Source organism: Felis catus, chromosome F1, assembly GCF_018350175.1.
Source record: "Felis catus isolate Fca126 chromosome F1, F.catus_Fca126_mat1.0, whole genome shotgun sequence".
Classification (NCBI taxonomy): Eukaryota; Metazoa; Chordata; class Mammalia; order Carnivora; family Felidae; genus Felis; species Felis catus.
Window position 1 is genome coordinate 21,501,710 of NC_058384.1, and position 19,620 is coordinate 21,521,329.

General features: G+C 39.6%; 1 protein-coding gene across 5 annotated transcripts in view; it reads right to left on the reverse strand.

The window, feature by feature from the left end:
- Positions 1-19,620, reverse strand: part of PLA2G4A (phospholipase A2 group IVA) — a 159,657-nt gene that overhangs the window by 65,923 nt on the left and 74,114 nt on the right. For all 5 annotated transcript variants that reach the window (XM_006942736.4, XM_019821715.3, XM_019821716.2 and 2 more), the window contains 2 exons: positions 12,051-12,088; positions 6,780-6,921 (listed from right to left, as the gene is read on the reverse strand). In XM_006942736.4, coding sequence (XP_006942798.1) covers positions 6,780-6,921; positions 12,051-12,088 — 180 coding nt within the window. The remainder of the gene's footprint in view (positions 1-6,779; positions 6,922-12,050; positions 12,089-19,620) is intronic.

Sequence of the window (19,620 nt, forward strand, 5' to 3'; positions counted from 1 at the left end):
GGGAGTTTCACACTGTCTTCCCTGTGATACTTGCAGTCTGGGAGGGGAATAGGAATTGAGAGTACAAAGTGCTGTTGTCACCAGGAAGGGAGGAAGCAAGAGGAAGAATATTCTAGATGACAGAAACGACACAAACGAGGAATAAAAATTCTTATTGACCACTCAGGGTTGACTTCTATTACCTCCCTCAGAAACTGTTTTGCTTTTCTTCTTTCTCTGTCACCAAATGGACTCTTTTCTCTAGTCTTTCACTTCCTTCATATGACAAACTTAAGTAAGAATAGCACTCACAGAATATATTACTCAAGGTCCGTTTTGATTTTCATCGAAAGATATTTGTTTAACTTGAAAGTATCTCATAAATTGTGCCTTGGGACAAAACACTTTCTCTTTATTCTCTGATGCAGGTGAAAGTAAATTACTTTCTCTTGCTTTCCCACTATTATCGTTCCAGACTCTAGTCCCCTAACCAGCTTTGCTTTGTTATGGTCAGTTACTAGGGAACATAAAAACTAGTGAGTAGCATTTCCCTTCACAGAAGACTATAATCTGGGAACTTCATCTGACCAAGAAGTATTTTCAGACCAGAAAATTCATAAGAATGGCCTCTGAACGATCCAACTATGCCAAAAATCCCCACGTACAGAGGCTTGCAGGTCTTAGTCATAGGAAAGATCTCAGGCCTTTATTCATAAAGAAATCACACTAGTCAGAGACACTGTTCTAACAACAAGCCTGCTTATCAGATTTGAATTCCACAACAGCAAAGTTGAAAGAGAAAGGAGTGGTTTGAAGAAATTACCTCAAGGGAACACATAAGGCATGGAGAGATGGCAGCTGATTGGAAAGGAGACAGACCTGAGAACACTCAAATCCATTCAGTCAGGACGAGGAATGACCTGTCACTCTAGAAAGACTTCCATCTAAATGATTAAAATCAATACATTTCAAAACTTTTTTTTAATTATTGAGAATACATTTTTTTAAAGTCTTAGTATTTAAGAGAATAAACTCTTGAGTTATTAGATGCCTCAGCTCTTTGACTGACTCATTGTCCAGATGGAAAAGCTCAGATTTTATTAAATTTGACAATTATTGCCCTCGGGTGTTATGCAACAGAAGAGCCACACTCAGGTACAATACTATTTTCTTGAGCAACTACTACATGCTCTTACACATTGTGCTGGAGGCTTATAAGCGGTAGTACTCATCCTGTGACCTAATAAAAGCCCCAGGCTCCATTTTACAGGTGAAGCACAGAAGTGAAGGACCGTGCCCAAGTTTATGCTGCTCTAATTTATTTGACATTTCAATTTGACACTGAAGTCCTAAACTGGATGCTGTCTGTTGAACACTTGGAATAAGACGAGCACAGTCTCTGCATTGAGAATTAAGAACTGAATAGAAAGTGAAGTCTTATCAGAGAGCAGGGGAATTGGGAACTTAAGACACCCTTCTCACCAAGGAGTAACATAAAAATAGGAAAGGGACGCCTGGATGGCTCAGTTGGTTAAGCATCTGACTTCAGCTCAGGTCATGATCTTATGGCTCATGAGTTCCAGCCCCATGTCGGGCTCACTGCTGTTAGTGCAGAACGTACTTCGAATCCTCTATCTTCCCACCCTCTCTACCCCTCCCCTGCTCATGCTCCTTCTCTCTCAAAAATGAAGAAAATTTTTTAAAAAACAGGAAAACATTACTTGTGGGGATGGGTGGTTCTGAATATGTCTAATCTAATCATTCTGGACAAGAGAAAACAACTCTAGACCGAACCGAAACAACTACAATAATTCCAGGAACGACTTCCCAAAACACGGATTTAATATTTTTGAAGAAAATTCCACAGAACACATAATTACTTTATTCTCCATCCATTGCAGAAAAGCCAATTAGTATGAATATTAGGCCAAGTTTCATTTTCCCAGGAACACTCCTTTTTCCACAAAAAGAGGAGTGCCGAGGGGCAGAGAGAGGGGGTCAGAGGATCTGAAGCGAACTCTGTGCTGACAGCACAGAGCCCAATGCAGGGCTTGAATTCCTGACCTGTGAGATCATGACTTGAGCCAAAGTCAGACGCTGGACCAACTGAGCCAGGCACCCCGCCCCCGCACACATACGTTTCTAATTGAACAGTTCAAGCTGGGGTCTTTTCCTCCAAACCTTCTCCTCCACCTGTGTCTCCTGCCTCACGACCTGCGTCTGTGTTCCTGGGTTCGGAGTCTCTGATCCCTCCCTCTAGCTACTTCATCCCCTGGAGGCAGTGCGAAGCTACCTCCTGAATCTGTGCCCTGACTCCCACAACGGCAAGACCTACTGAGGGTCTACCGTGTGCTAAGGAGCCTTTGCCAGGTGCTGGGAATATGAAGGTTAAATAACACAGCCACTGCCCTAGTCTTCATGTAACTTATATTCCACTGGAGAGAAGAGACGTTAAACGAATATCTGTACAAGTATTTTTTAAGTATACGTGTTGCAAATGCTAAAAAGATAATATGCATATATTTGTGCCATTAATATAGAGAATATAACTGAGATCTAACAGATGTGGGGGGAAGGAGGGAGGAGCTGGTGAGGACAACAGCCTCCGAAGAAGCTAAGTATGTGGTGCTTAAAGTTGGGAGGGTCCTAGGTACCCCAAAAGGCGGTGGGGCGGGGACAGGGTGGCACAGGGAAGCACAGAGAGGAGAGGAGGGAAGCACACAGAGAGAGAAGAAACTGTGGGGAAAAGCACCACATGGGGAAAGGTTCTGAGGGGACATGGGACCAAGAGGCACCTAGTGAAGGAGTGTGGTGAACTGGGGGTGAACTGGCAAAAATGGATGCTAGAAAGATGCCAAGAAGCCAATCCTAAGAGCAGGAAAAGTTTTTTAAGCTTGGGTTTGAGAGTGAACAGGACATGGGGGGAGGGAGGACAGGCCTTAGAGGAACTACAGAAAATAGAGGTGTTGTGCTCAGATTCAGACCTGCTGAGTTTGAGATGCAAGAGATACCAGTGAAGGAATCAAGTAGGTACCTAAATATTCAGGCCTGAAGCTCAGAAGGGAGGTTCTAAGTTGTTGACACACATGGGGAAGTTCTTCGTACACAGGCGGTGGGTGACATAGAAGGGAGAGAAAAAAATTTTTTTTTTAATTTTTTATTTGTTTTTAAGAGAGAGAGAGCACAAGCGGGGAGGGTCAGAGGTGGGGGACGAGGACAGGAAGCAGACTCTGCACTGAATAGAGAATGTTTCAAAAAGTAGGGAAGCATCTATCATTTGCACCTACAGGGCTGGGGGGAGACAGGGCCAGGTCTTTTGTACTTATTAGTACCGGCGACTGGAGGAGCAGATGTGGTAGAATCATGAGGTCAGAAGCCTGAGGAAGTGAGGAAGGAGAATGAGATTGTGCAGAAAACTCTAGAGAAGTTTGTGAACACAGGGAGAGAAGTAGAGAAAGGGGGGAAGGGAATGCACATCCCAGGGAGACTTTTTGTTGTTCCTTTTTTCCCCTTCATGTCGGAGTTTGTATTTTTATAGTAAAAATCTATACAGAGGTAGAGGCAGACAAATGGGGGGGGGGTGGCGCAGCGGCTCTGGGAGGACCAATTGATATACTGGGGCTCTTAGTTGGGGCTGGCAATCTGTATCTGATGTAGATTTCCATTTGAAAGAAAGGAGCTGTTTTCTCCACCGAATTCAAGAGGGCAGGAGCAAAGGGCAGCATCGGTTATGGGATATGGCAATCCTCTGGCAAGAAATGAAGGATTTGTCATCTGATAACATTTGATCTCTCTTGATTAGGAGACAACTCTATCAGTTGTGAGGGGAGCAGAGCATAGATCAGCAGCTGGGAGGGAAAGAAATAATTGTTGCAAATAACTGGAAAGCAGCTAAGCAGGGAAACACTGAGATTACAAAAACAGAGTCTCCCAAGAGAAACTGACGGCCAGGAATCACAGAGGTATCCATTTCCTGCTTGTTTTCTAGCAAACTCATTGCTCGAGGCCTGACCAACAGTCTTCAATTCCAAGGAGGACTTTCCATTGCAGGGGAGGAAAAGGTTTTCCTCGACCCTTTTAAGGTCCCTGACTGGCTCTGAAAATGAAACTGACAAGAGGGATTCACAGGAGAAAAGCATAGAAATGTATTTAAGGGAAGTTTTATGTGACATGGGAACCTTCATAAAGAAATGAATATGCAAAGAACTAGTTATACCTGAGTATTTTTAATGCTGGGTTTGATGAAGAGTGGGTAGTCATATAGAAGCAGGATAGGTCGGAGGATGAGTGGACATGTAGAAAACTGGAGGAAATTTAGCAAGACCTGTCTGTTTATATTCTTCTTGGAATCCCTTTGCCTTTGGAGATAAGGATGCTCTTTTCCTCCGGGTACAGGGAGGGGTCCTCTTGCATGAGGGTCTTATGGCCTGCCGCAGGGGAGAAGGGTGGGAGGAGGTCACAGAGAGCTTACTGAGCCTGTTTTCTCAAACTCCTTCAGCTTGAGATATTCAATATGCTGAGCTGCCCTATGTTGGGTCAGTGAGTCCTGAACCCGATCGGCATCTCTCCACCACAGAGAAAGAGTGGGTCACCCTATTGCAAGCTCTTCCATCCTTCCATTCACACCTCTTTTTAAAAAGAACCTGTGTTATCTGCTTAAATGTCTTTCTCTGCAACTAGGCTTTAAACTCACCGAGGAAAGTGACTGTCCAGCTTTGCTCATCTCTAGTTTTTAGCAGTGGCTCAACAAGTGACAAATGGCAGAAATGAAAAAAAAAAAAAAGAAAGAAAACTTGAAATACCATTTCTCTGCTCCAAGGGTATAACAATTCCAAACAAGGATGGGGACGAAAAGAAGATCATAGAACTCTTGTTGAAAGATTCACTATACATTAAAAACAACAAACGAAGACAAAAATTTCTCAAGAAGCTAGAAACTTCTGAGTAATATGCAGAGAAGGAAATGTCTTCAAAGAGTAATTAACCTGAGACAATGATCAGCCACAAGTGCTACCAGGGATTTGTATGGTGACAAGCAAGATAGATGGTTGAAAAGAAGTCTCTCTTCTTTTTTTTTCTTGTTTCTTTTCTTTTATTTTTTTTTTAAATTTTTTTTTCAACGTTTATTTATTTTTGGGACAGAGAGAGACAGAGCATGAACGGGGGAGGGGCAGAGAGAGAGGGAGACACAGAATCGGAAACAGGCTCCAGGCTCTGAGCCATCAGCCCAGAGCCCGACGCGGGGTTCGAACTCCCGGACCGCGAGATCGTGACCTGGCTGAAGTCGGACGCTTAACCGACTGCGCCACCCAGGCGCCCCTCTTTTTTTTTTCTTAATAGAAACCTCAGTAGAGGTTTTGCTTCTCCTCCAAGCTTTCCTTCAGCAAAAATTCCATATAAGCAACACTTTACCACAGAGTCTATTCCTTTAACAAAAAGTCATTCCAGCAGCAGCAGCAGCAGCAGATTGGCTTTCAAACACCCCTATGTCCACCAAATAACACATTTGGAAATCTGCCATCACATTTAGGACAGATGTGCCCATCTGGCTCCCTTATTCAGAATTTATGTCTCATTTCCAATTGCATTTTGCCCTTAATTTATAATAATCTTGAATCCTTGGTCTGTGTGTGCATGTATGGGAGTGTGTGTGTGTGTGTGTGTGTGTGTGTGTATATACACACACAAATGCGTTACTTATGCATTTAATAAAAGGATAGACCAATAAATGGATGGACAGGTGGATAGATGGGTAGATAGATGATAGATCAGTGAAGGGCAAAATGAATAAATGGACAGATAAATAGCCAAAAACTGGTTTACACATTACATGTTATTGAACAATAAATGATATTTATTTTCCTGGAAATTAAGGGACGAAAAAGAAGTTAAAGTACAAATGAAGGATTGTACTTCCTATATTTGTTCACAAAAATATTTTAATTTTAAGATCTCTCTATCATTAGGATGATGAAAACATTAAAAAGTAGAGGTCATCATTCTTAACTATTTGGTCAATCTGGGATGATAGACTTTAGCTTCCTGTGATGAAATATTAAGAATTTGAAACATTTCCTTTTATCTCTCCCATTCACATCTACGTAGTTTGGTTAACTGTGTTATCATTGACAAACTTATAGCACTTTCTTCTTGTTTGGTGATGATAAGTCTCTCAATTGTTTAATCTTAGTCCATATTAAAGTTAATTCAATGATCCCAGAGGGGAGGGAGCTAGAGGGATGGCCAAAATGGGCGAAGGGAGTGGGAGATACAGAATTACGGTTATGGAATGAATAAATCACAGAGATGAAAAGTACAGCACAGAAAATATCATTAACGGTGTTGTAATAGTGTTGTGTGGTGACCCATGGGAGCCACACTTGTGGTGGGCACCACACAATGAAGAGACTTGTTGAAACACTGTGTTGTACACCTGAAACTAATTGCAACATTGTGTGTCAAATATACTTTAATTAAAAAAATAATAAAAATAAAATAAAATTAATTCAATGATCTTTTTACATCTGAGGCTAATCTTTTCTTACTATCAATAGCTTGTTTGTGTGTAAGTATGCCTACGCCTCTTTGTAAAACTGTACCTGATCAATATTGCTAAATATGGGCAGCATTGGTGATGATCTTCCTCAAAGAATCTGTATTTATGAAACACTTACCTCATCTTAAAAAACTGAAGATATAATACTCAAACTCAATATTTCCATACTTGGGTGAAATTTGGGAGACAGTACAAACACAATTATTATTGAATTGCAGTAACATTTGAAAATTTTCCAACTCACATCGCGTGTAGAATACAGGCCTCCACTCTTCTCTGGACCCAGGAGTTTCTTCATGTTTTCCTTTATGTTTTCTTTCCTCTGTTGTCTGAAAGTCTTCTCCTGATCACACAGAGCCATACTGAATCGGAGGTCTGGGGATGAACTGTATAGAGAACATAGTCATGAGCCAATGTCCCCAGTAGCCTTGTTAAAATCACCCAGTCCCCGGTAGCTAACGCTGATACCTGCTCACTGTTCCCCTCAAGCCATTTCCTAGAAGGGGAGCTGAACAAGGGTATAAAATGATGGCTGTCTTAAAACTGTATGTTCCAAGGCGTGTTTCCAGAAAATATGGAGTAGGAGATGCTTTAGAAAAAACAAGCAGGCACACGAACGGCCAATGAGAAATTCATCTTATGATAGTAAAGACTTGGGGAAATATTTCAGAAAATAAAGCTGCTGAGATCTATTTGGCACAGTATTTCCAAAATTTATTTGATCAAGAATTCCTTCCCCTGGCCCTTCATTCCCCACTTCTCCATGACATACCACTGATACTCCAAAGAGTCTATGTTCTGTGGAGCATACCGGCAGAAATACTGTCTTAATGAATTGCCTTGTCTAAGAGATGTCCCCGTGTGACAAAAAAAAGAGGCACTGCTAACACTAGAACTTCAGACAGCGACAAGTAAGTTTGACTGGAGGATTTCAGAGCTCTTACACTGTATACCCTTCCTAATAATAGCAGCGGCGGCAACTTCTCAGATCCCTAGACTATGCCAGAAACCACTTTAGATATGTAGGCATGTATCGCTGCAGAAATAATGGGAGTAAATCTCACACGTTATTATACAATATATTACTTTTCTAACTACCTATTACAGATTAAAAAAACCAAAGCTCTGAGAGGTTAGGATCACAGAGCAAATAGATGATGTATTTTCCTCAATGGAACAATTCCTCACAAACAAGTCCAATATTGTATTCTAAAACCAGCTTCTGAATTTAAAAATAGTAAAAAGCAGGAGCACTTGGGTGGCTTAGTCGGTTAAGCAACAGGTTCTTGATTTTGGCTCAGGTCATGATCTCACGGTTCATGGGATAAAGTCCCATGTTGGGCTCTGCACTGACAGTGAGGAGTCTGCTTGGGATTCTCTCTCTCTCTCTCTCTCTCTCTCTCTCTCTCTCTCTCTGCCCCTCCCCGCTTTCTCTCTCTCTCTCTCTCTCCCTCTCAAAATAAATAAATATTTTTTAAAAAAAATAGTAAAAAACAAAACAGAACAAGAAAACCTAGAACTCTATGTTGTGATGCAAATAAATCCAAATGTAGAAAGTAAGAATTTCACTGATAAAATATTGTCTCTTTACCATTCATAAAAGTAAATCCTTCCCTTCAGAGTGAATTAAAATTAAGGAAACTTCTGTTAATTCAGTGCATTTATTCCTCGTAAAACATAGGCCAAAAGAAGAGACTCCATAGCCTCTGGGCTATGTACTCTATAATGATCTTTGTTTACCAATAATATTTTAATTACTATTTCCCAAAGGACAAACATGGATAACTCACAAAAGAGGAAGTATGATTAATAATGAAAAACAGAAGAATACTTAGCTTCACTAGCAAATTTTTAAAATACTGTTATTATTTAACAGTTTTTAAGAAATATTTTAAGTATTTATTTTCTAGTACAAAGTAAATATATTCATTTTGGGAATATAAATTTGCAAAACACTTTTGAAAGTCATCAAGTGACGAGCACCAAAAATAATTAAAATGTGTATTCCCTTTGAGTAGTTCTATTTTAGGATATATGCTTTAAGAAAACTAACTGTAGGGACACCTGGGTGGCTTACTCAGTTAAGCATCCTACTCTTGATCTTGGCTCAGGTCATGATGTCATGGTTCATGAGACGTAGCCTCAAGTCAGGTTCATGCTGACAGTGCAGAGCCTGCTTGGGATTTTCTCTCTCCCTCTCCCTCTGCCTCTCTCCCCGCAAAATAAATAAACTTTAAAAAACAGAAAATTAACTGTACCCAATAATAAAAAATGATCAGTATAGCACATCAAAGCATTGGATTGCACAGTTATTAAATTTGATTATTATGAAGCTTTTCAAGGAGGAAAAGAGTTACGAGTGAATCAGTAAGAATTTTTTATGTCAAGTCTTAGGGGTAGACTCTCTATTATTATTTATTACAATATATTAGGTTGAGTATCTTCTAACCACTTTGAGAAATAAAAATCTCACCTGCACAGTTGTCTCTGTGAATCCATCTCAATTGTGTTTCCTTTTCTGCTCCTCAGAGTAATCATACCTTAAACTTGCTCTTTATTATTCCAATGTATTTACACATTTATGAATTACAATTATTTATAAATTTATACATTTATAAATTATAAATATTTATAACTTCACAGTATATATTTATATCTCTGAAAAATACAGAGTCATTTTGTATGTTTTTAATTTTTTTATAAATTCTATCAACTATATGTATTCTGCAATATTTTTTCCATTGACCATTTTGTTTTTAAGATTCATCTGTGTTTGTATATATAGGAACAATTCAAACATTTTTACTATTGTGAAGTATCTCCATTATATGATTATAGCATAAGTTATTCCATGAGTATTGAGGTTGCTTCAAATTTCTGCAAACTATTACAAACATTTTTACTATGAACTTGTGCACATGTGGAAAATTTTTCTACTTTGTATTAATATAAAATAATATGTGCTCTTTTTCTTTTTTTTTCTTTTAATTTTTTTTTCAATGTTTTTATTTATTTTTGGGACAGAGAGAGACAGAGCATGAACGGGGGAGGGGCAGAGAGAGAGGGAGACACAGAATCGGAAACAGGCTCCAGGCTCCGAGCCATCAGCCCAGAGCCTGACGCGGGGCTCGAACTCACAGACGGCGAGATCGTGACCTGGCTGAAGTCGGAAGCCTAACCGACTGCGCCACCCAGGCGCCCCTATGTGCTCTTTTTCTAAAGAACATCTCATTAAATCATCACAACAGATATGCTTACAAAGTACTCTTTTCTTATTTCACAAATGAGCAAAAGTGTCATTAAAAATGTTTCAACTGTTAACACAATTAGCAAGAGGCTGATTTAAAACTAGGATTTCTCATTCTGGAACTCCTGTTCCCTGTAATATACTAGGTAATATACTTGTAACATACTATGCTGATCACTATCCTACATTAAACACAAGGGCCATGATTTTTCAAAAAACCTATGAACAGAGTGATGAACACAGATATTTAGAAGATCAGTACAAACATGTAAAAGAAAAATAAAAAATGTTGAGTAATTTTATAAATACAATAACAAGTTTGGTTCATTTATTTTCCTCTTTTACATATTATCTTTGTTTAATTTGATTTCTTGATTTTATTTTATATCTAATGAAAAACATTCCACGGAAAGTTAAATTTTTCTTTAAAGAACATTTCTGGGGCACCTGGATGGCTCAGTTGGTTAAGTGTCCAACTCTTGCTTTTGGCTCAGGTCATGATATCGCAGCTTCGTGGATTTGAGCCCCACATCAGGCTCTGTGCTGGCAGTGGAATCTTAGGATTCTCTCTCTCTCCCTCTCTCTCTGCCCCTCCCCCACGTGTGCTGTCTCTGTTTCTCTCAAAAGAAATAAATACACTTAAAAAAATAATTTCTAAAGGGCCGCCTGGGTGGCTCAGTTGGTTGGGCAGCCAACTTCGGGTCAGGTCATGATCTCGCGGGTTTGTGGGTTCGAGCCTACGTGGGGCTCTGTGCTGATGGTTCAGAGCCTGGAGCCCGCTTTGGATTCTGTGTCTCTCTGCTCCTCCCTGCTCATGTTCCGCCTCTCTCTCTCTCAAAAATAAATAAGCATTTAAAATAATAATAATAATAATAATTTCTAAGAACATTTCCATTTCAGAGTCAAGACAAATGAACAGATAAAAATAGTTTGATCAAAGTTCATTATAAATATATAGTAAATTGCTTCTGAACATATGTATCTTATTTAGCTGAGTTTTTTTCCTCCATTTTTTGATATCTGTACTTTGTTAAGGCAAATTTCTTTTACATAATATAGTCCTAATTACATCAGTGAAGACCATTTCCCATTAAGACAAATAGCATGACTTTCTAGTCAAATAGCAAAAGCTCTTTTAATCTCATGCTAAAATCTCATGTTATACCACATTTTTAAAAATTTTAGACAGAGAAAGAGAAAGCCTGAGTGTGAGAGAGGGGCGAGGGGGGTGGGAGGGAGGAGAGAGGGAGAGGGAGAGAGAGGATCTTAAGCAGGCTTCACAATGTGGGGCTCAATGCCAAGACCCTGGGATCATGACCTGAGCTGCAGTCAAGAGTAGGATGCTCAACTGACTGAGCCACCCAGGTGCCCCTAAAATATACCGTTGTAGCAAGAATCAACACAATGCAAAATAATGCAACTCAATTACTTGCACTATCCTATGAGACTTCCTGACATATCTTGAGGGACAAGTAGTAATTTATGCAATAATTTACACGGTTGAATCAACGTGTTCTAGGAACCTAAATAAGAGAAAGAAATACCGAGCCCAATGTCAACGTGTCCCTCAGCATTCATTCGGCAAATCACAATATAGGAGAATGTTACACTAATAAATGCAGTGTTTGGGTGAATTAAATGTGGACTAGTTACTTCGGTAAAACCCACTTCAACAGGGAAGTTCAAGGAGACACAGAGAGTTTGAAGGAGGTTGGATGTACTGAACTCAGCGTTAGATCCAGCTAATTCTCCAGGCAGGCCTAACTCCCCTAAGATGCACCATTTGAAAATAAATAAATGATTTTCCAACATTTCTTTTGGAGGCCACTTTGAAACAGCAACATGCTTCATGGAACTTTACTATCTCTGTGAACAAAAACAATCTCATTTTCAGTTTTTCCTTTTTATAGTTTCCTGTTTATGTTTACTTTCATGCTCTTGAGTATCTATCTGAATCAACAATGAAAAAGAGGCTTAACTAACCATATTTGTTCATTTCTACGGGAAGTAAACCAGAGGGAGGACTCTTTCTAAAAGCCCTTATTGACCTGATAAAAACTACCGGGAAAAGTAAGCAAAGATACAAAATTTATTATTTTTTAATGCCATAGCTATTAGGGAAGAGCTAAAGAAAAGTTTATTTAATGTGTTTTTTACGTTCAAAAGCTCGCAGAATTATTTCTTATTTTAAAAGTGGACCCTTAACAATTAAAATAAGATAGTGAATCACTCACAATATTTTCCACCCAATGAAATAAATGCACTTACCAAACTTCAAGAGACATTTCCAGAAACATTTCAGTGACCTAGAACAGATACATTCATCAGATTCGGGCATAAAATGGATGTGTATTATATATAATGCAAACAAAGTCAAAACCATTTTTGAGTGCCAGATTGTTTTTAACCTAAAAGAGTCTTAAAAATAAAAGTAACATAGCTTCATGGATGTACATCAATAAATACATGTTTTTGCTATTTTTAATGATATAAATCTATTTAATCAGTCATTTTAGTAAACATAAGAACAGCTTCTGCATAGTTGTTTTCCTCCTTCACTAAAAGGAGGTAGTTGAATTCTGCAGTCATTATGGATGAGACATAAAAATTGCCTGAGCTCTAGGGGCAGCTGGGTAGCTAGACGGTTAAGCGTCCGACTTTTTTTTTTTTTTTAATGCTTACTTATTTTTGAGAGAGAGACAGAGCATGAGTGGGGGCGGAGCAGAGACAAAGGGAGACACAGAATCCGAAGCAGGCTCCAGGCTCTGAGCTGTCAGCACAGGGCCTGACTTGGGGCTCGAACCCATGAACCATGAGAGCATGACCTCAGCCTCGGACACCTAACCGACTGAGCCTCCCAGGTGCCCCTAAGTGTTCAGTGGCTCAGGTCATGATCTCACGGGGCTCACAGGGTCGAGCCCCATGTTGGGTTCTGCACTGACCACGCAGAGCCTGCTTGGGATTCTCTCTCTCTCCCTCTCCCACGTGTGTGTGCACACTTCACACCCCCCCTCTCAAAATAAAGAAACATTTTTGAAAAATTGCCTGAGTCCTAAAAAACTATGAAGATATTGTGCCTGTTATTCAGGAACTGTCCCTGGGCCTCCAGACAGAGGCAGAAGTGGTCGGGAGGTTAAAGAAAGCCTGGGTGAAAATTCACATGTGTGCATTTGTGACAAATGTGGGCTGTCATAGACTGGAGACAGAACACCTATCCAAGGTGGCAGCAGGACCAGGGGCCAGCCAACTGTGGTTAGCTCAAGAAAAATCTACAAATGGGAGGTGGGGCTCAGATTTTCATTTTCCAACACTCTGTGAGCTAACCAAATTTCTGGGAGGACTCTATCCTGCCAATGAGCCAATTTTAGTCTAACAGAAAAGAGAGTGATTAATATCCAAGGAGAAAAAGGGGTATTAAAAGGTATCTCTCCAGGGACTATAATTCTGTTCTATAGAAAGACATTCTCTGTACTATCCCTGCCATTAGTTATGAATAATGTAATTTTAGACTGTCTTGAGAACCAATTGAGAAAATGTTTTGAAGATTGCTGCATAATTATAAAATAGTGCTATTATTTTTATCATATCAGTTACCATAGAATATAGTTAGAGTGAACCTTTCCAATATCTTCAAATAGACCAGAACTCAGATATGTCTCTTAAAAGGTGAAGACGGCATTTTTAGAAGCAACACAAAATGCTATAGATTACTGGCTTTGTTTTCTGTTTGGTTTCGGAAGATGGAAAAAAACAAACCAGAAGGAGCTTTCCAAAAGGTTAAAATAAGTTCACGGATAATTCTCAGCACTGAATTTTATGAGTAAGAAAAAGGTATGGAAATCATCTGTGCAAGAATTTGCCTCTCCCACTAAACTGTATCTATCCTATGTAGATCTATCTTATAAGTATTTATATGTTTCTTATATGTATCTATTTTATATAGCTCTCTATTACTAGTTCATTGCAGGGTTTGGCATATGAGACATAATCAATATCTGCTGAATTACTGTGCATGTGTGTGTGAGGGAGCACATAAGGCAGTCTTTTCTTGTTAAGAAACATGCCATCGCTACTAAACATAAAATCATGGGCTGGTGTAACACAGACAGCCGTTCCTATGAAGTCCTATGAACCTTTACTCATCAAAGCAACATATCAATATCACTTTGCAGTTATCAAAATAATCAAGAATCCCAGTACAAGTAGAATTCCACATGCCCAGATGAATCATAGTTCAGTTATAAGTCAAAAAGATGAGTGGTTTGGGGCACCTGGGTGGCCCAGTCAGGTCAGCATCTGACTTAGGCTCAGGTCATGATCTCATGGTTCATGAGTTTAAGCCCCACATCGGGCTCTGTGCTGATAGCTCGGAGCCTGGAGCCTGCTTCGGATTCTGTGTCTCCTTCTCTCTCTGCCCTCCCCCGCTCATGCTCTCTTTCAAAAATAAATAAACATTTTTAGAAAATTCTTAAAAAAGGTGACTGGCTTCTAAACAATTACTGTAACTGCAGTCTGTTCTATCAATGTTAGTAGCACTGCTCAGACCACATCCCGACACATCATGTCTATTCCCCATTTCTAAATTTCAAATGGAGTCTTTCCTAAAGAGGGCTTGGAAAACTTTATATTGAATGAGCTTGCTCTGGATATTTAGTGAGAAAAACAAGACGTGGGTAAAAACATAAGTCTGTTTTCTACCCTCCCTCATGCCCCCAAATACATGAAAGCTGGTATTAAAATAAGACTAGATTTACTGTTTTCATTTCCAGAGGGCAAAAACACCATGGGAGAATGGAAACTAAAAGAACAACATTACAACTCATTGTGCAGTTTTCTAACAAATGGAAAGATTTTAAGCTGGAATGGGCTTCCTAGTCCAATGTGCCACGTCATGACAGACTTCCCAACTGGAAGGTCCCTAAGCAATTTGTATGGTAAGATATTCAGTGCCTGGATATATCTAATGCCAACTTAATAAGTAAAAGGAAGATCAACTGTGCTGTGTTTATGGTCACATTGGTCTTCAGAATGTCCCTTACACATCCAGCCATAGCACTTCTTGGCTGAGACATTCATAATCTTCGACTGACTGATAAGAATCCTTAAATGAAGGCAGGATGAGAGAAAGGAAGACACAGGATTTTCCTGCCATTGGGAATATTACAGAATGTGGTGTGGAGGGACTTGCCACATGGATGGGGATCTTCACTTCCTCGTGTTGCCCAAGTGGATCACCCACAATCTGGAGGAAATTTTAAACTCTCCCACTTGACGTGCTATGCTCAGACATGCCATGAAGACTGACATTTACAATCTCTCCGCACCTTTTACCTGAAACATGTCATTCGGATGCAATAGCCACAAAAGCATGTACTTCCTGTGAGGCATGAAACAAGTATTGTAAATTCCTTCCCACCCACTGCAGAAGCAGCTTTGCATCACAGTCTTCCACATTGCTGGCACCACCAAGGTAAGTTGAAGAAAGGTGACCCCGTCCGGCTGGCTCTCCCCAACCCCGTAACGCTTAGCTAGGAGCCAGACGAAGAAGAAGAACTTCACCTCTTCTAGGAATTATAAATGTAAGAAGCAGGCTGTGCTCATTGTCCATTCTCGTGGAAAACAACAATCCCACCTTTGAATTCCACAGTGGAAAGCAATGTTACATGCTACAACAGGAGATGTTCAGCGTGGGGAGGGGGTGGGGGCCCAGAGGAAAGAACCTATATAGAGAAGTCATTTTAAACTTAAAAATAATGTTTTAAAAGTATCTAATCCACTAATCCCCTTGCAAACTTTCCAGGGTCATTCTGAAATGATAAAGCGAAAGCAACAAACATAGTGCTTGGCATGAGAGAGGTTGTTTAAAATTATCACAAAGAGATGCAGACAAATGATTTTAAACTTAAGAACCTACCCTATTGGCAAAGAGCTCTCCAAATGCACTCTGCCTTTTCTTAAATTTTTAAAAAATGTTTATTTATTTAAAAATTTTTTTTAACGTTTATTTGAGACAGAGAGAGACAGAGCATGAACGGGGGAGGGTCAGAGAGAGAGGGAGACACAGAATCTGAAACAGGCTCCAGGCTCTGAGCTGTCAGCACAGAGCCCGACGTGGGGCTCGAACTCCCGGACCGTGAGATCATGACCTGAGCCACAGTCGGACGCTTAACCAACTGAGCCACCCAGGCGCCCCTAATGTTTATTTATTTTTGAAAGAGACAGAGACAGAATGTGAGTGGGTTGGGGCAGAGAGAGAGGGAGGCACAGAATCTGAAGCAGGCTCCAGGGCTCCGAGCTGTCAGCACAAAGCCTGACGCGGGGCTCGAACTCACGAGCTGCGAGATCATGACCTGAGTCGAAGTTGGACGTTCAACCGACTGAGCCACCGAGGCGCCCCTGCATTTTTCTTATTAACATATGCTAGCATTTACAACCTTAACTTTCAATAAAACATTATATTGAATTCTGATCCCTCCTGAGTCAGGTACTCTTTTTCTTCCCCTTAGCAGACTAAAACAGCAACTAATCACCAAGTAGTTTCAATAATCATTTACATTGTTTGAATTATAAAATACGTTCTGCTTTGTCTCTGTATAACTGACCTGTACAAGATAACATAAAATTATATTTAAGAAAAAAGGGCCACTTGCACTAAGAATCATGGTTCCATACACTGTCACTCTATCCAGTGAAGAAGGAACCAGGTGTGGATCTAACAAGAGGCAACTCAAGTGTGAAGCAGAGATTACAATCCCACCAATACAAGCCAGACCCCCTCCAGATAAATTTTGCACTTTTAAAATGGAATGAGATACTGCTAACATCACTTTTTCAAATGTGAATGATTTTTAATAACGAAAAACTAACGTTTGTTTATTTTTTTTAACTGAGATATAATTGACATTTAACATTAGTTTCAGGTATATAGCATAATGATTCAATTTTTATATATATTGCAAAATGATCACCACAGTAAGTCTGGTAACATATATGATTTCTTAAGAACATAAAATCAGCATTTACTACCAGGAATCGTCGAATCCATTCACCCAAGAATTCAGGATAACTGTGTCCCACGCCCCCCACGCTCTGCCAAATATCACAGATAGTCTTAAAAGATTTGAAAGATTAAAAAATACACTATTTCCCTTAGTCATGTTCCACTCTATCACGCAGCTTTCCTCCTTTCATCCGAAGATGATGTCTCTTTCCTTCATTTAAGGTCTCTTTTCCTTACGTGGACATTGGAAATTCTAAACCTGACTTCCAAGAGCACTGTTACCAAACCAAACATTCTCTCTTTTTCTCCAAATGGGAATTTACCAGACTCTAGTTTTTTTTTTTTTTAAACTTAATTTACTTTCATTATTCCTGTCTGAGCAGTTCCTAGATTCTCTGTATTTCCCATAAGTACATTCATTAATCCATTCATCCAAAAATGATTCAAGCATCTAATGTGTATCAGGCTAGGTATGCAAGGGTAATTAAGGTGAATGTGTTCTACTCCTTGATGGAACTTGATGGAACTTAGGTCCAGTAGAGGACCCCCAGGGATACAAGAACATTCTAAAGTGCCTTATAATTTAAAAGTTGTCTTGTGAAAATGTCAAAAAAAGACTCACATATGTTTCCATTGATAGCATCCCAAAATGAAAATGCATTCTCTTTTAAAGGCAGGAAATTATTTGGCCTGTGTTTGAACTCTGACCTGCATCCAACTGATGACATTCACATCTTAGCCAAAGATCCCCCAGACTTCTCATCAAAGTATATACTTCTCTTGTTTCCTCTCCGAACTTTGCTTTGTCTCATTCACTTAGCTAAATTATAGTCTTAGCCTTCACACATCAGTACATGGTTTTCCAAAGAAATCATCCTGACACTAACTTATTCTGAACTCAGCATCAACACTACCATTTTTTAAAAAAGCTTTGTCACTATCTCTTCTATAGAACTACCTCTTGCATTTTCAAGTTGGCAATCATGAATAAGCAATAATCAAAGAAAGCAATCAGCTAGAACTAGATACCGCAGCAGTCATGAGACATGGCTATTTTTAAATAATACCACTAATAGCTAAGTAAAGATGGCAAATAAAAACACCACACCATGTAAACTTAGAGGCTACCTTCCTCAGAGTATTGGCCTAAACAAACTAATTTTGTCTAGAAAATAAAAAGAATAAATATCTTACTTCAAAATCTCAGCATTTTTATGATCCTCTTGAAGTGGGCTACTTTGTTTACACAAAACACACTAAATTCTGAAGATGTTATATCTTTCCACTTTAAAACAGAATTCTGTAACCCACAGCCACACTTGATCTATTCAGTAACAGGTGACTAGAGCATTTTTGAACTGTCTTAAAACAAATGATCACGAAACTTATAGGCTCTACCTGTATATACAAATAAGTTCATTTTGCTAAGTTCAAACGAATATGTTTCATAGTTAAGTCGGTTCCATGAACCAAATGACAGATAATTAAATCTGGCCAGTTATAACTATAATGAGAATATCTAATATTTATTTAGTGCTTACTGGGCCAGGCACTGTTCTAAAGCTTTCCATACGTCAATTAATTTAACCATAACCACAAACTTAAGAGGTGGGTACTATGTATAACCTTGTTTCACAGATGAGGATGGCAAAGAAAAAGAAACAACTTGTCCAACATCACATGGCGAATAATTAACAGAATTGTGATTCCAACCCAGGCAGCGGCTGGCTGACTCTGAGCTGGGGGGTCAAAAACAGCAGGTCCTGCCAATTTCTCTCAGATGGCAACTTTGATGCTCTCTTAACTTGTGACTCCAATAAACACAACCTCACCTTATTTTATTTATTTATTTATTTACTATTATTTTTTAATATATGAAATTTATTGTCAAATTGGTTTCCATACAACACCCAGTGCTCATCCCAACAGGTGCCCTCCTCAATACCCATCACCCACCCTCCCCTCCCTCCCACCCCCCATCAACCCTCAGTTTGTTCTCAGTTTTTAAGAGTCTCTTATGCTTTGGCTTTCTCCCACAACTGATGAATGGATAAAGAAATTGTGGTTTATATACACAATGGAGTACTACGTGGCAACGAGAAAGAATGAAATATGGCCCTTTGTAGCAACATGGATGGAACTGGAGAGTGTTATGCTAAGTGAAATAAGCCATACAGAGAAAGACAGATCCCATATGTGTTCACTCTTATGTGGATCCTGAGAAACTTAACAGGAACCTATGGGGGAGGGGAAGGAAAAAAAAAGACCTTTTTGTTTTCAATAGTAAACATTCTTTATCTACTAACGTGTTGCTTACTAATACATCTGAGAAAGAAGCCAAAACCTGTTTGCCCGAAATTCCCCATTACCTGGTCAAAAACCTTCCATGACTCACTGCTGTCGGTAAGAAAACATCCAAATTCCAACATCTAACATCTGAAATTTGAACTCTGCTATAGTTTGATCCCAGCGTACCCATTCTACCCTCACGCATGGATGCTCTGCTCCCATCACACTGGTCTAGACGCTGTTTCCTGAACATGCTTGTCATTTTTAGTCCCATGACTATGAACAAAGGCTCAGGCTAGTCTCTCCACCAGAAGGGCTTTCCATCCCTTTAGTGATCCAACCACATCCTTCCTTTAAGGACAAGCCTAAGCCATTGATATCCACTGTAAGTAACTCACTGAAACCCCATCCCCCTTCACCTCCCTGCCGTCGTCTCCTACCACAATCTCTGCTACTCTTTCTCTGTGTTCCAGCCATATTCTCCTCCTTGCTGTTACTCAACATGGCAGGCAAACTTTCACCTCAGGACTTTTCTACTCAGAACAACTT